This window comes from Colius striatus, chromosome 29 (assembly GCF_028858725.1).
Source record: "Colius striatus isolate bColStr4 chromosome 29, bColStr4.1.hap1, whole genome shotgun sequence".
Lineage (NCBI taxonomy): Eukaryota > Metazoa > Chordata > Aves > Coliiformes > Coliidae > Colius > Colius striatus.
This window is the reverse complement of record NC_084787.1, coordinates 1491612-1506577: the sequence shown is the minus strand read 5'-3', so window position 1 is coordinate 1506577 and position 14966 is coordinate 1491612. Positions and strand designations below refer to the sequence as shown.

Genomic DNA, 14966 nt, shown 5'->3' with positions numbered 1-14966 from the left:
TCTGGAGGAGGTGGAGGTGGTTCATCCAGTTCTGGACATCTGTCCATTGAACAGCGTACCCAGCCAACCTCCTGGCCCCCACAGGCTAAACACAAGTAGTGTCTGCAGAAGGGACTCTCTAGCTGCAGATACAAACGTGCCTCACATTTCTTTCTCTATTAAATTTAAGAATATTTGCATTCTTCCTTTCTCCTCTTCCCTGGGATTTTCCTGTTCAGCTCTCCAGAGCTGGAGGGGACCAGAAGCTCTGGTGTTGTCTATCAATATCTTCCATCCAGGGTTGCTTCACTGTCTGTTATCTGCCTCCATTTTCTAGTGCTTGAATAAGACAATAAAAACTTGCAATTCTAGAGAACTTCAGTGTCTGATTGGTTGGATTTCACTGTACACCACAACATTTGCATTGTTTCCATGATCATGTTTTGATTCTGAGCTGATGCTGCTGTAATAAAGCTCCAGAGCACAAGTGCATTGAAAATCCACCTGTAGAAGAGGTGCAGGATGCACTAAATCTTCTCTAGGTCCTCTTTTCACGTCTGTTGCTACTCATAACCCTGACTTTTGCCCATCAGATAAGGATCCACAAAACATGACAGTCTCTCTGCCTCATCCAAAGGTCACACAATGCCCAAGGAGGTTCTTAATGGGTTGGGAGAGAAAAGATGCAATAACCCTAGTACAAAGAATTACAGGATACTGCCTACAGGTGTGAAGCTGAGGTTCTTGTACGTGCATGGTGCAGTTCTTGGTGCTCACAGCTCACCAAACAGCTGTAAATGAGAAATGAGGTGTGTCTCCACCCTTACTCCAGGTCTGAACCCCTAGGAGAGACAGCAGCAGGGATGGGACCCCTTCCAAAGGCTGAGGTGCTAAGCCTGGGGTAACTAGGAACCTCCTCATCCCCATAGGAGTGAAACACAGCTCTGGGCCTGAGTCTTCAGAGGGAGTTTCCCTATGAGAAGTTATTTCTTTGATGTGGTATATTTTGGCAATTAGCAGGGAAAGGAAAACAAACCTTCTCTGCCTGAACTATTCTACATGAGGCAGATGACAGGTACCTGGAAGTGACCCAGGAGAGACAGGAGTGAGACACATCTACAGCAGGCTTCATGTTTATGTGTCCCTCTAACCTCTATCCTCTCCTCCTGAGGACCCCAGGTATGCAAGCATTCTCAAAGCACAACTGGATGAGTTTCTCCAGCCAGTGCTGCCACTGGAACTGCTGAGTTGCCTGGGATTTTATTGTGGAAAGACAGAGGATGCTAAAATACCAGCTCTGGAAGCTGCACAAACTGATGTTGCCTGCACAGCGCTAACAAAGTTTGGGGTTCCACTTGAAAGAGCTGAGAGAGTTGCTGTTAGAATGTCCCTGCACTCAGAAATGGCCCAAGATCAAGACAGATAGGAGGCAAGTTTCAGAGGCTCTCAGGGCGACAGCAGTACATCCTCAGATCTTGTGGCCCCTTCAGAAACGCCAGAGCCGTGTCCTGAACTGGAGTGAATTGATCCTTTTGGTTAATAACTACCAGGATGCTGGTACCCAGGGTGGATGCTGGATCTGGTACCTGCAGAACTTCAATTCCTTTCTAAAGTAGGCATCACCCTCCTCCAAAAGAGTGTAAAGCCTCTATGTACCCTCTCAGGATCATGAAGTCATTTTGGTTGGAAAAGACCTTTGAGATCACCGAGTCCCACCACTCACCTCACACTGCCAAGCCCATCACTAACCCACGTCCCTTAGCACCTCATCTATGTGTCTTCTAAGTATCTCCAGGGATGGCGACCCCACCTCTGTACTGTCCACAATGCTGCACTCACAACAAAAATCACAATCAACACTTGAGTGTTGCAGTGGGACAGTCCAGGCACGTGAGAACCCTCTGCTGCCCCAGCAACACCGTCCCACCCCATGCAGCCCTCTCCATTCCACTGGGCATCTCCATAGTCTATAACACACAATAGATACAAATCTCTATGACCCTCTCTGCTCTCAGCAACCACCCCAGCAGCATCTCCCACCTTGAGTGGTGGATGCTCTCTGCAGTCCCACGGCCCTACCTTGAAAGCCAACCGCGAGAGCCGAGCTCACGTGTCATACCTGGGGCCAAACTGCAGGTCTCCTAGGAAATGATGCACTGGAGAGGCACCGATCTGATTCGATGAGTCAGGACCAAGTGGGCTGAAAGAGGACAGTTTGTTTGGTAAATAAACCTATCACCATTCCTTTGGATGCCTCACTTCCCACATGAAGCTGTATAAGAGCTGCTGGATCTCGCAGTGCTTCAGTAGCTCAGCTTTGCTCTGTAGGACAAGTCGTCAGAGCCAAGAAGGGTAAGTCCATTTCTGCCCAAGGCAGTGGTTCTTCTCTTACTTTTCACACTTGCAAAACATAAACGCTTTGGTAACGTGTGTCTGATGGGTGGTGGCCTGAAGGGCAAGAGATTGGGTGGATTTAAATCTCCTGGGGAATAATCAGCACAAGTCGGATCATCTGAAGCGTTTCATCAACACAGCGAAGGAGGTGGAACAGCTGAGGGGGCAAAAGATGTTACATGATGGGTTGATGAGCTTCAAACTGGTGATCTGTTAGCAAAAGGCTGGAATCTGTGGAGGGGAAAGTTCTTAGAAGAAGGATGCTCATTGATTCTGGAGATTGTTGGCCAATGTCATTGGGCTGTACAAGGGTCCTTCTGGCTGGGGAAACTATCATGATGACAGCAACAGCTCTTGAGTGAAAAGCTTCTTGTTTCTTGCAGGGTCACTGCTCAAAGATGTGCTCCAGACAGAACTCCGGAGGCTGCCATGGAATGTCCTCCCAGTCCAGTGGATGCCACAGCGGAGGCTCCTCCTGCCACGGAGGCAGCTCCTCCAGCTACCAGACACAGGGCTCCTCGTGCTGTGGGGGCTCAGGCTCAGGCAGCTCCGGCAGTGGGGGCTCCAGCAAGATCATTGTGAGCTCTGGAGGTGGAGGAGGTGGATCCTGCTGCAGTGGGGGGTCCTCAGGCTATGGCATGGGAGGAGGATACAGTGGTGGATCTTCAGGATCAAAGAGCATCATTGGGGGTGGAGGTAGTGGAGGATCATCCAGCTGCTGTGGTGGAGGCTCCAGTGGTGGGTCTTCAGGAGGGAAGATCATCATTGTAGGTGGTGGGAGTGGAGGCTCCTCAGGCTATGGTATGGGAGGAGGATACAGTGGCGGGTCTTCAGGATCAAAGAGTATCATTGGAGGTGGGAGTAGTGGAGGATCATCCAGCTGCTGCGGTGGAGGCTCCAGTGGTGGGTCTTCAGGATCAAAGAGCATCATTGGAGGTGGAGGTAGTGGAGGATCATCCAGCTGCTGCGGTGGAGGCTCCAGTGGTGGGTCTTCAGGAGGGAAGATCATCATTGTAGGTGGTGGGAGTGGAGGCTCCTCAGGCTATGGTATGGGAGGAGGATACAGTGGTGGGTCTTCAGGATCAAAGAGCATCGTTGGAGGTGGGAGTAGTGGAGGATCATCCAGCTGCTGCGGTGGAGGCTCCAGTGGTGGGTCTTCAGGATCAAAGAGCATCATTGGAGGTGGAGGTAGTGGGGGCTCCTCTGGATGCTGTAGTGGAGGCTCCAGTGGTGGGTCTTCAGGATCAAAGAGCATCATTGGAGGTGGAGGTAGTGGGGGCTCCTCTGGATGCTGTAGTGGAGGGTCATCAGGCTACGGTAGCATAGGAGGAGGATACAGTGGTGGGTCTTCAGGATCAAAGAGCATCATTGGAGGTGGGAGTAGTGGAGGATCATCTGGATACTGCAGTGGAGGCTCTAGTGGTGGGTCTTCAGGATCAAAGAGCATCATTGGAGGTGGGAGTAGTGGAGGATCATCTGGATGCTGCAGTGGGGGATCTAGTGGTGGGTCTTCAGGGGGGAAGATCATCATTGTAGGTGGTGGGAGTGGGGGCTCCTCTGGATGCTGTAGTGGAGGCTCCAGCTATGGCATGGGAGGAGGATACAGTGGTGGCGGTGGGGGATCAAAGAGCATCATTGGAGGTGGAAGTAGTGGAGGATCATCTGGATGCTGCAGTGGGGGATCCAGTGGTGGGTCTTCAGGATCAAAGAGCATCATTGGAGGTGGTGGAAGTAGTGGAGGATCATCTGGATGCTGCAGTGGAGGATCCAGTGGTGGTTCTTCAGGATCAAAGATCATCATTGGAGGCGGGAGTAGCGGAGGATCCTCCGGATGCTGCAGTGGAGGATCCAGCTACAGCATGGGAGGAGGATACAGTGGTGGCAGTGGGGGATCAAGCCAGAAGATCATTATTAGCTCAGGTGGTGGAGGTGGTGGATCATCTGGATGCTGCAGTGGAGGATCCAGTGGTGGCTCCTCAGGAGGGCAGATCATCATTGGAGGTGGTGGGAGTGGAGGATCATCTGGATGCTGCAGTGGAGGATCCAGTGGTGGCTCTTCAGGAGGGCAGATCATCATTGGAGGTGGTGGGAGTGGAGGTTCCTCTGGATGCTGCAGTGGAGGATCCAGTGGAGGTTCCTCAGGCCATGCAGTCATCATCAGCTCTGGAGGGGGTGGTGGAGGGTCCTACCAGTCCACACAGCAGAAGCATCCCATTGTCATCCCCACCATCGTGTCCCATCAGGCCAAGCAGAGATCTGCCTGGCCCCCCTGCAGCCATAAGTAACAGCTGTGGGCAGCCATGGCACTCATCAAGAACAGCCCTCCCTCTTTCCTGCAAGTTTGCCTGTCTCCTCCCAGCATGTCATCTTTCCTTTTCTTCCCCTTATGCTTCATCCCTGTGCTGTGAACTCCCTTCTCACCCATCCATATGAAGGGAAATAAAGATTACTGTGTTCTGAAGTCCTTTGTCAGTCCCTCTTTTCCTTTCAAATAGGGAACGTTACATCAAATACCTTCAGCTGTGAAACACCTTCAGCCTGCAGTGCTGCAGCAGCTGGTTATTACCAGATCTGGCTTGAGAGAAACCTTATTCCTTAAGCAGATGATCACCGTCCCTCTTGCAAATAAAGTCCACCATGGCTCCAACATTAATCAGGGAAATAGCTCCACCTCAGATCCTCCACTCCTAGAGAAGAAAACAGACCACAAGTTCTGAGTTTCATTGCAGCTCTTTCCAGTGTAGAGGGCAGCTCCTTTTGGAAACAAAGATGGGTTTCCATGTACTCCATTTCTCTAGATTTATGACAAGAAAACCATTAATTACAGTAAGAAGCATTCAGCAGCATTTGTGCTCCTCAGGAGAGGAGAAACAACAGTCTTGCACTCAATAAACTTCAACTGAAGAAGTCTTTTTGTCCATCTCACGCAAGTGGCAGTCAGAAAACCAAATTAAGAGTAAAAGGCATCATCAACCATGAAAACACTCAAGGGATCATGACCAACCAGCTTCTGCCTTTTGCAGAAAAAGTTCCAGCCAGAGCATCAGACAACGGGCAGCATGACCCAAATTTGAGGCAGCCTCCACCATGAGTGTTTAGATTGGAGCTGAGGCAGAACTGTTTCCCTGAGAGGGCTGTTAGCCCCTGTGCCAGGCTGCCCAGGGAGCTGGGGGAGTGCCCAGCCCTGGGGAGTCCCCAAAGCCGTGGAGCTGAGGTGCTGAGGGCTGTGGGTCAGTGCTGGGCTGGGCAGGGTGAGAGGAGGGGTTGGACTCAATGAGCTTAAAGGGCTTAAAGGGCCTTCTCCATCTACCCTTACCTTCACCCATACAAGTCTTAAAGCTGCTTTGTAACCTGAGGGGTTGGGTTGTGGCAATGCCAATCCCTCCAGCACCAAGTTCTTCCTCCACGTATGACAAGTGCCACACGTGTGTGTGTGCCACAGATTCAGTGTTTCCAGTTCCTTGGAGGGGTTCTTGGGGTCTCTACACCAGAGCTTGCAGCAGCATCTCCCACTACCCCTGCCAAAAGCCTGCACAGCCTTTCTTCACACCCTGTGTCCTGATGAGCCACAAATCCTTTGTGCCCCTTTGTGCAAGTCCCTACAGGTGAGATGCACAGAAGGGATCGAGGTGTTGCAACGCTCAGGAGCACACCACCCATATTTCACAGACGAGAGGTAGAATTGCAGTGACACCTTAGACTTTCCTTTGGTGATGAGAGTGGATCTTAAGCCACTGAGGAGTGCCCAAAGCAAAATGAGGGAAGCCCCCTGCACCCACGTTCCCGCTGCTGATGCTCCTGTCCCCATGGAGTTGAGTGCGTGCTCCAAACGATGTCCATCATAACATGGCTGGGCAACGTGCTGCTGCTGTCATGCAAGCATCCTCTCAACTATCACCCCTCAATTATTCTTTCCTCTGCTCAGTCTCCTGTGAGGGTGGATGCTGTTGTCAACCTGCAAGCACGTGTGACGCAGAGACAGGATGAAGCTGCCGTAAAACACAGCAAGCTGGTGCTGGGCTGACAAACAGCCATTCTCCAGCAAGGGAAAACACCCAGACGCTTCCCCAGCTTCAGGTGTGGGTGGCATGGCCAGTGAAGCAGGACCATCAGAAAACAGGTCTGGCTGAGACAGAGGAAATGTTTGATGTCCCAGAGTAGGAGGGTCTTGGTGGCCTTCAAATAAATACACTTTGGCAGACAGAAAGGTTTCAAGACTTTCCCCACTCCAGCCTGGTGATCAGGACCTCTGGGAAGCTGGAGCTGAACACAGACCTCTCTGCTCAGCCCAACAGCAGTGACCACTTCGGGGTCCCAAAAAGGTGAGGGGAAATGGCCCCCACATCTCTTCTATGCTCATAGGGCCCTCTGGACTAAGGTGCTCCAAAGTGGAGCCCCATCAGATGTGGTACCTCTGGCCTGCTGAGTACATGGTTGCCTTTCCCAGTGGGCTGGATGTACTCCTGCTCCCCACCCAGCTCAGCAGCCCTTGAGGAAACCCTCTTTCCCCAAAATTCCCTGGGACTCTGCTCCAGCACATCCTTTACCCTTTGTCCTTCCACCACACTCTAGCCTTAACACTCAACCCTCCATCCCTCAGCGTTTGCTCAGTCTCCACTCTCTGCTGAGCTCCTCCCAGAAATACCTCGGGGATGCCCCAAGGTAGACCCCCAGAAGTTGGTTGCCCCCAACATTTCAGAGCAAGACTCCCGGAAACAGATCATTAAGTAGAATTAGCAACGGCGATGCCAAGTGTAATTGATACAACTCCTTAGTATCACGTCTCTGCTGCAAGTGAGTCAAAGAAGGAGGCAGCTAAAGCCCAGTAAATAAATCTATCATCATTCCTCAGGCTGTCTCATTTCCCTTAAGAGCACAGGGCAGACAATAAAAGCTCTTCTGTCCCAGTGCTGCTCATTCACCCACCGCTGAGCCTCACACGTTTCCAGTTGACTGAAGGTGAGTTCATCCGTACGGAAACTTTCCGAACCCCTGTGTAGAGACGTTGCTCCACCAGTTGGTCTTTTAGAAGGATTTGAAGAACAGAATCATGTCAGCTTGATATTGGACTGGGTTCACCAAAATCCAAGTTGACTGCCTTCCTTACAGAGGGAGTCATAGCTGATATTTCAGCTGCAAACACTGGATTTTCAGCTGCTGTGAGTTGTTGCAGTGAATATATTCAGAAGGATCTACGGTGGGACTAAATCTTTTAGACTTTTTGCTCTGGGCGTGTTCAGACCATGTGTGCAAACCTCTGGAAGTACTTTCAGTCCTCCATAGTGTTTGTGCAAGAGCTGTAATTGCAGAGCAGTCCGTGGGTGCTTTGCACTGCAGGTCTTTCCCATCATCTATCAAGGGTGAGGGAATTTATCAAGCTGCCAATGCTGTAGGACTGTAGAAAATGGGGCAGACAGAATATCCTGGGTACTGCTCCACTTTTGGTTTGGGGTGAAGGTTCAACAGCATCTCCAAGGGTCTCCTTTCTGACTGCACTGTTTCTTGCAGGGTCACTGCTCAAAGATGTGGTCCAAACAGAACTCCGGAGGTTGGCATGGAATGTCCTCCCAGTCCAGTGGATGCCACAGCGGAGGCTCCTCCTGCCACGGAGGCGGCTACTCCAGCTACCAGACACAGGGCTCCTCTTGCTGTGGGGGCTCCAGCAGTGGGGGCTCCAGCAAGATCATTGTGAGCTCTGGAGGTGGAGGAGGTGGATCCTGCTGCAGTGGGGGGTCCTCAGGCTATGGCATGGGAGGAGGATACAGTGGTGGATCTTCAGGATCAAAGAGCATCATTGTAGGTGGAGGTAGTGGAGGCTCCTCTGGATGCTGCAGTGGAGGCTCTTCAGGCTATGGCATGGGAGGAGGATACAGTGGTGGGTATTCAGGATCAAAGAGCATCATTGGAGGTGGAAGCAGTGGAGGATCATCTGGATGGTGCAGTGGAGGATACAGTGGTGGCTCTTCAGGATCAAAGAGCGTCATTGTAGGTGGAGGTAGTGGAGGATCATCTGGCTGCTGCAGTGGAGGCTCCTCCAGCTACAGCATGGGAAAAGGATACAGTAGTGGGTCTTCAGGATCAAAGAGCATCATTGTAGGGGGAGATAGTGGAGGATCATCTGGCTGCTGCAGTGGAGGCTCCAGCTATGGCATGGGAAAAGGATACAGTGGTGGGTATTCAGGATCAAAGAGCATCATTGGAGGTGGAAGCAGTGGAGGATCATCTGGATGGTGCAGTGGAGGATATGGTGGTGGGTCTTCAGGTGGGAAGACTATCATTGTAGGTGGAGGTAGTGGAGGCTCCAGCTATGGCATGGGAGGAGGATACAGTGGTGGCAGTGGGGGATCAAAGAGCATCATTGGAGGTGGTGGGAGTGGAGGATCATCTGGATGCTGTAGTGGAGGGTCCTCAGGCTATGGTATGGGAGGAGGTTACAGTGGTGGTTATTCAGGATCAAAGAGCATCATTGGAGGGGGAGGTAGTGGAGGATCATCTGGATGCTGCAGTGGAGGGTCCTCAGGCTATGGCATGGGAGGAGGTTACAGTGGTGGTTATTCGGGATCAAAGAGCATCATTGGAGGGGGTGGTAGTGGAGGATCATCTGGATGCTGTAGTGGAGGGTCCTCAGGCTATGGTATGGGAGGAGGTTACAGTGGTGGTTATTCAGGATCAAAGAGCATCATTGGAGGGGGAGGTAGTGGAGGATCATCTGGATGCTGCAGTGGAGGGTCCAGCTACGGCATGGGAGGAGGATACAGTGGTGGCAGTGGGGGATCAAGCCAGAAGATCATTATTAGCTCAGGTGGTGGAGGTGGTGGATCATCTGGATGCTGCAGTGGAGGATCCAGTGGAGGCTCTTCAGGAGGGCAGATCATCATTGGAGGTGGTGGGAGTGGAGGTTCCTCTGGATGCTGCAGTGGAGGATCCAGTGGAGGTTCCTCAGGCCATGCAGTCATCATCAGCTCTGGAGGGGGTGGTGGAGGGTCCTACCAGTCCACACAGCAGAAGCATCCCATTGTCATCCCCACCATCGTGTCCCATCAGGCCAAGCAGAGATCTGCCTGGCCCCCCTGCAGCCATAAGTAACAGCTCTGGGTGTTCTTGGCACCCATCAAGAACAGCCCTCCCTCTTTCCATGTCTACTTTTTCCCTCCAGACCTGGCTCTCTTTGCTTGGTTTCTCCCCACCCTCTTCTCTTCCCTTGACGTTGCATCCCTGTGCTGAGAACTGCAGGATTAACCTGCCCTGCTGCAGGTGCTGAGATGCCTCTGAGAAGGCTCTGCTGCTTTTCCAAAGAGTTCTTTTTTAATCCAATAAATGTAACAATACCTCAAAGCTGCCTTTTTTGGGAGTTTGTTTCTTTTCTCGAGTTCTCAATCAGCATCTCATTGACATGGAAGATAGAAGTCTATAGGATGAGACGTGTCATTCCTCTCTGTAAAGAGGATGATGGGTCCAACAGTGCATTGCTGTAGATGTTGTTCTAGAACCATCCAGTTTATAGCCCTGCAGAGTTTTCACCTTCATTTTCTCCCTGGGCTTGGTCAGTGATAGAGTAACAGCTTAAAACATGAAGCAATCACAGCACTCCACACCCCTCTGGCACCTGTGCATGGTGCAGCCCTCCCAGCTCAAGTCGTCTGAGGTATAAGCACCCAATGACCATGTCTGTGTATTAATAAAGTGCTGCTGGCAGACATGACCAAGCCCATTGGGCTTCATCCTGAGGAGCAGGGATTGGGGTTGACCCTCAATAGCAGCTGTTGCTGCCCAGGGTTGCAAACACTATACCAATGTCCATGTCTCTGCTGACTTTCCCCTCTCCTTCCCTCCCAGATTTGCAAACCTCAGAGCATCTTTACCCAGAGGGTAAACATCACATGCTGAGTCAGACAAATCAGCCCTAGGCCATGTAGAAGGAAATAAAACCACCAGGAAGTCCCTCAGGCAGCTCAACACACTCCAAATCCTGCCTCTGGGCATTCAATCCCTCCTTGCCCCAGCATTTGAAACCTGTTTTGAAATGCTGAGGGCAGCACCACCCTGTGCACTGCTTTCTGCCTGGTAGAAGTGACCCAGACGTGGCCTTTCTTCCAAAGCTGGGACTCACTGTGCCCAAGGCAGAGCTGAACAGACCTAGTCCAGCCTGCATGAGCTGTGCTGCGGGGCTGAGCTGGAGCACGGACGTCGTGCTGGGCAGCACTACCAGCATGGCCACAGCACACATCCCCTGCAGCCCTCCAGAACAAGCTCCTGGAGTCCCTGGTGCTCCATGTCCTTTCTAAGCCAGAGAAAGCACACAGCATATGAAGATGCTGAAAGCATTTGGAGGCATCATCCTTCATTATAGGAGTGATCCAGCCACCGTGGGATTGAGTTTTAGGATATTTACACCGCTGCAATCTCTCCAGGGCCCTTTTCTCAGAGCATCCCTAGCACCCTTGTTGACAATCTTCTGGTTCAGATCCAAATGTTTTCTTCAAGAAACCTCCCTCCAGAGCCACCAGTGAGATGCTGGGGGGCTCAATGTGCCGTGTGTCTACACACATTTATGAGCATTTACTTTCCTCTTTCCTGGGTACCAGCTGCTCACACCCAGCCCTATAGTGACACCACAAGTGCTGCTACACCGCTGAACTACAGCCTCCCTTCCCTGAGCCGGACCTGGTCACCATCACTCTCTGCCTCACACTGTAATCCCCTCACTCAGCATTTCCCTCCACCCACACTCCCACCCACCTTCCCCAGTCCCCTCCAGCAGTCCCAGCTCACTCTGTAGATCAGGACTGGAGCACAGGAATAGGATCATTAAGCAGAAGTGGCAATTACTGCCACACGCAGCACGACGAGCAGCGTGAAGGAAAGATATCGATCAGATGTGATGAGTCAGAGCAAACACTGAAATCAGAGTTTGATTGGTAATTAAATCCTTGCCATTCCTTAGGATGTCTCACTTCCCATACATGATAATGCAATATAAAAGTTCCTGTCTGTTAAAGCTCCTCGTTCAGTTGACTTTTTAGCTCCTCAATGTGCTTCCAATGGCTGAGGAGGGTAAGTCTGCTCTTTTCTGAGACTTTATTGTTTCATGTTCATGGGAGATGGTTTCATTTGAGACCTGGACACGTGCTTGCAGCAGTACCCACGCTGCCTGAGCACCTATAACAAAATTCTGGGGATCTGTAGGGCTCCTTGCTAAGGCTTCAGATCATTAGGCAGCAAAGTGAAGTCAGGTCACTGGACTGGGAGCCATAGGGCACAGCCAAAACCCAGAGGAGTCTGTAGCGAGGCCGGCAGGAGGCGATTGCACAGACTTTGAGGTTCTGAACGTGTTTGTAACGACACACTTTTGATATTATTTCATAACAAGCCTCTGCTGTGCCTCAGAAGGGTTACACAGGTCTGTGGCTGTGCTGATTGCCTGATGCAAAAGAGCTTTGGGGATGCAACGTGATGGTGGCAATAATCCAGCCAGTAACGTCTCCTCGCGGGGCGAATTCTGATCTGCTGCTCTTGACACAGTTTACAAGCAGAGGCAGGGAGAATCCTTGCTGTTTTAACAGCTCTGTAGTTAACAGCCATGAAAACAGATGACTGGGGGAAACTATGGCAGTTCATAAGGATCTATTTCAGGTTTTGATCCTCTGGAGATAAGAAAGAGAAAAGTTATCCCAGCAAGAGTCAAAACACTCTTGCCCTTGAAGAGCAGTGAGGCAGGACCTGGTTTTGAAGCCTGGCAAAGCATTTCTTACCACAGTACATGAAACTTCCCCACTTGGCACGGTGCCAAAATGAAACAAAATGGTCCAGGGTGGTTGTTTTTTTCCTCCTGTTTCAGATTTATCAGTACCTCCGAGGGAGATGCAACCGTCGGCACAGAGGCTACGGCAATGAGATCTCCTCTCACCACGGATGGTTTGGTGGTGGCAGCAGGCGCCCCTCAAACATCCAAGGACATGGCTCCTTCTTCTGTGGTGGAGAAGGCTCAGTCATCTACAGCCGAGGAGCTTCCTTCTCCCAGCCCACGCCATCACCGTCCCCCTACAGCCTTGCAGGGCGGTACAGTTGTGGTGTTGATGGGTCTGTCACGATAGACAACAGTGACAGCGGGGGAACATCTGGCTGGGGTGTTTCAGTGGGTACAGTCCCTGTTTATGGCACTGGCGAGGGGATGGGGTGCAGCAGTGAGGACTCAGGCATCGCTGGCAGCTCGGGGGGCGGTAGAGGATCCAGCTACCACAGCGGGAGGTTGGGCATCACTGTGGGAGGAAGCTACGGATATGATGCATCACCAAGAGAAAATCCCTTAACAACAGGTGGGGACAGTTATGGACCAGGGTATTATGGTGGAGGATCAGGCTATGACATGGGGGGACACTCAGGCCCAGAGTTCAGCTCTGGAGGCAGTGGGTCCTCCCAGATCATACAGCAGAAATGCCCCGTGGTCATTCCCAGTATTGAGCCCAAACAGAGCAAGCAGACGAGCCACTGGCCCCCTATCCAGAAGAAGTGAGTGGCCCAGCAGCCATCCCTGCTCAAGGAAAAGTGCCCTGGATGAGGCTTTTCCCAACAATGAGGCTTTTCCCAACTGTGTCATTATGGTCAGGGAGCTGTGAACGCTTTGCATCGAGCTGTACTAGCGACATCGCTACGAGTACTGCTGGGAAAAGTGATCTGTGCTTCTGGATTCTTGTCTCCATCTCCTTTTGCTCATGGGTTGGAAAATAAACTCTCATAGTCTGTGGAAAATTCCAGCATCTGAATCATTTCTTTGATTTCTGGCTCCTTCCCTCAAAAACACAGATACTCGAGGAATCTATTTCCCAACACAAGGTGTACCTGCCGACGTTTTTGGCATGTATTTTACAACCACACTCAAATGTAATGTTGCATTTCACAGAATGAAAACACTTCGTTTTCAACAGCAAGAGAGGGTTCCTAATTTCACTCTTGCTGAAGCCAGAGCTTCCCCATGCTGTTCCCATCAAAGGAAGAACGCTGTGCCGTGCCAAGACCCTCTGTGGGGGCTCAGGCCAAACTCTGTGAGCTACATTATGTGAGATATGCAAAACTCCCAGGGGATTTCAGCCTGATTATTATTTACAGCTTGACCTTGGGAGTGCAGGATTGTTTACCTGGAAGCAATTACACACCAGGCTCCTGTCTCAGAGAGATTGCAGGTGATTTTGTAAGCTGGAACACGTAAGCTGGAGCACTGCTTGCACCAGTGGCATGAGGCAACTCAAATGAGCTCGTTTGCTTCTTTGCACTGACCTGCTTTATGGCATTTTTTGATAGGCTCAGGCCCTTAATTAGGCAGAGGGTTAAGATGGTTCCTCTGTGCTGTGCTGATGGGACAACACAAGGGAGGTTTGGACATCCAGGGCTGGTTTTTATGTGGTATTTGCCAAACATTCAACGTTTCAGGATTGATCTCTGGGATTTTTTTGAGTCCTTATATTAATATTGGTAATGAAGGGAAAAAACCCATCCATAGATTTGTGCCCATTTAATGGGAGACAGAAGACCATAAAATTACATCATCCAGTATTTTTAACCACTGCTGCTTCCACCCACCTGTGGGCATTTCAACCCTTTCAGCTCAACAAAAATCCAGAAAACTTTGCCCTGATGTTTTTAAAACAGCACAGCTTCCAAAACCCCCGAATCCTCTGAGCTCTACCCTCATGTTTGGTGCCACAACACGTGTCTTTCAGGCCATAAAATGTTGTAAGACTGTGGTGCAGGGAACATTACATAAGTTTTTGTCATCAGCCATATTCAATTATGTTCTAAAATTAGACAGCATTAGCATTTATTTGCATTTGCTTATGTTTCTAAAATCTCCCACTTTGTGATTGATTTCTGTTGTGTTCCCCATTTCTCCTGATGGCATCAGAGGTAAGCTCAAGCAGCTTCCAGGAGACTTCCAGAAAGCTGGTTAAACTCTGGAGTGTTCAAAAACTTCTTGTCTATTCAACTAACTGACCAAAACCCACCTCAAAATTTCATTCCCCTCCCAAAAATAAAGAAATTGAAAACACTTTAAAGGGATTTTGCTTAATTATTGTCCCACCTGGGTGGTGCTTTAAGGATTATACCAAAAAGCTCAGATGTTAATGGAGTTAGATGATAGAGTAGGACCCAGGGGAGGAGGAGAGTGCTCTTGCATCCAGAGCTTGAACATGAGGAGCTGGGGCTGCATCCCAGTGTCTTTGCTCACTTTAGGGGCTGCAGCTTACCTCCAGCATACAGCTGAGAGCAGGCAGAGGATGGGCTTCACATGCAGGCATGCTCATGCACACGTCCATATGCAGATTTCCTCCCCACTCATTGTGCAACAGGGGAGGACTCATCCCTCATTGCTGACGAACTGTGATAGTGCAGGACTCTTGTCCACAAGCGTGTTGGTACTTGCAAAAGCTGTGGCCCCTCAGCTTGGGCTGTTTGTAAACAGGCAGGCTGAACAGTAAACACCAACCTGGCTTCTGGATGAAAGTCACTAACTGGCGCCTCTGGATAGAAACTGAAGACATTTAGAGATAGCAAGTGGGAGCCACCTCACTGCTTCAGATGTTCAACCAATCTCTGCC

The 14966-nt window shown here is 50.7% G+C and overlaps 3 protein-coding genes across 3 annotated transcripts; all 3 read left to right on the top strand.

Moving 5' to 3' along the window:
• Positions 1 to 2771: 2771 nt before the first annotated feature.
• Positions 2772 to 4658, top strand: LOC133628285 (loricrin-like). The gene is made up of 5 exons (XM_062016065.1): positions 2772 to 2904; positions 3160 to 3357; positions 3415 to 3690; positions 3763 to 4422; positions 4495 to 4658. Exons 1-5 carry the CDS (start codon positions 2772 to 2774, stop codon positions 4656 to 4658), a joined length of 1431 nt encoding a protein of 476 aa, XP_061872049.1.
• Positions 4659 to 7896: 3238 nt separating this feature from the next.
• LOC133628284 (loricrin-like) lies at positions 7897 to 9459 on the top strand. The gene is made up of 2 exons (XM_062016064.1): positions 7897 to 8791; positions 8825 to 9459. Exons 1-2 carry the CDS (start codon positions 7897 to 7899, stop codon positions 9457 to 9459), a joined length of 1530 nt encoding a protein of 509 aa, XP_061872048.1.
• A 2367-nt stretch (positions 9460 to 11826) lies between these two features.
• Positions 11827 to 12886, top strand: LOC104554945 (keratin, type I cytoskeletal 9-like). The gene is made up of 2 exons (XM_010198157.2): positions 11827 to 11847; positions 12212 to 12886. Exons 1-2 carry the CDS (start codon positions 11827 to 11829, stop codon positions 12884 to 12886), a joined length of 696 nt encoding a protein of 231 aa, XP_010196459.2.
• The last annotated feature ends 2080 nt before the right edge of the window (positions 12887 to 14966 follow it).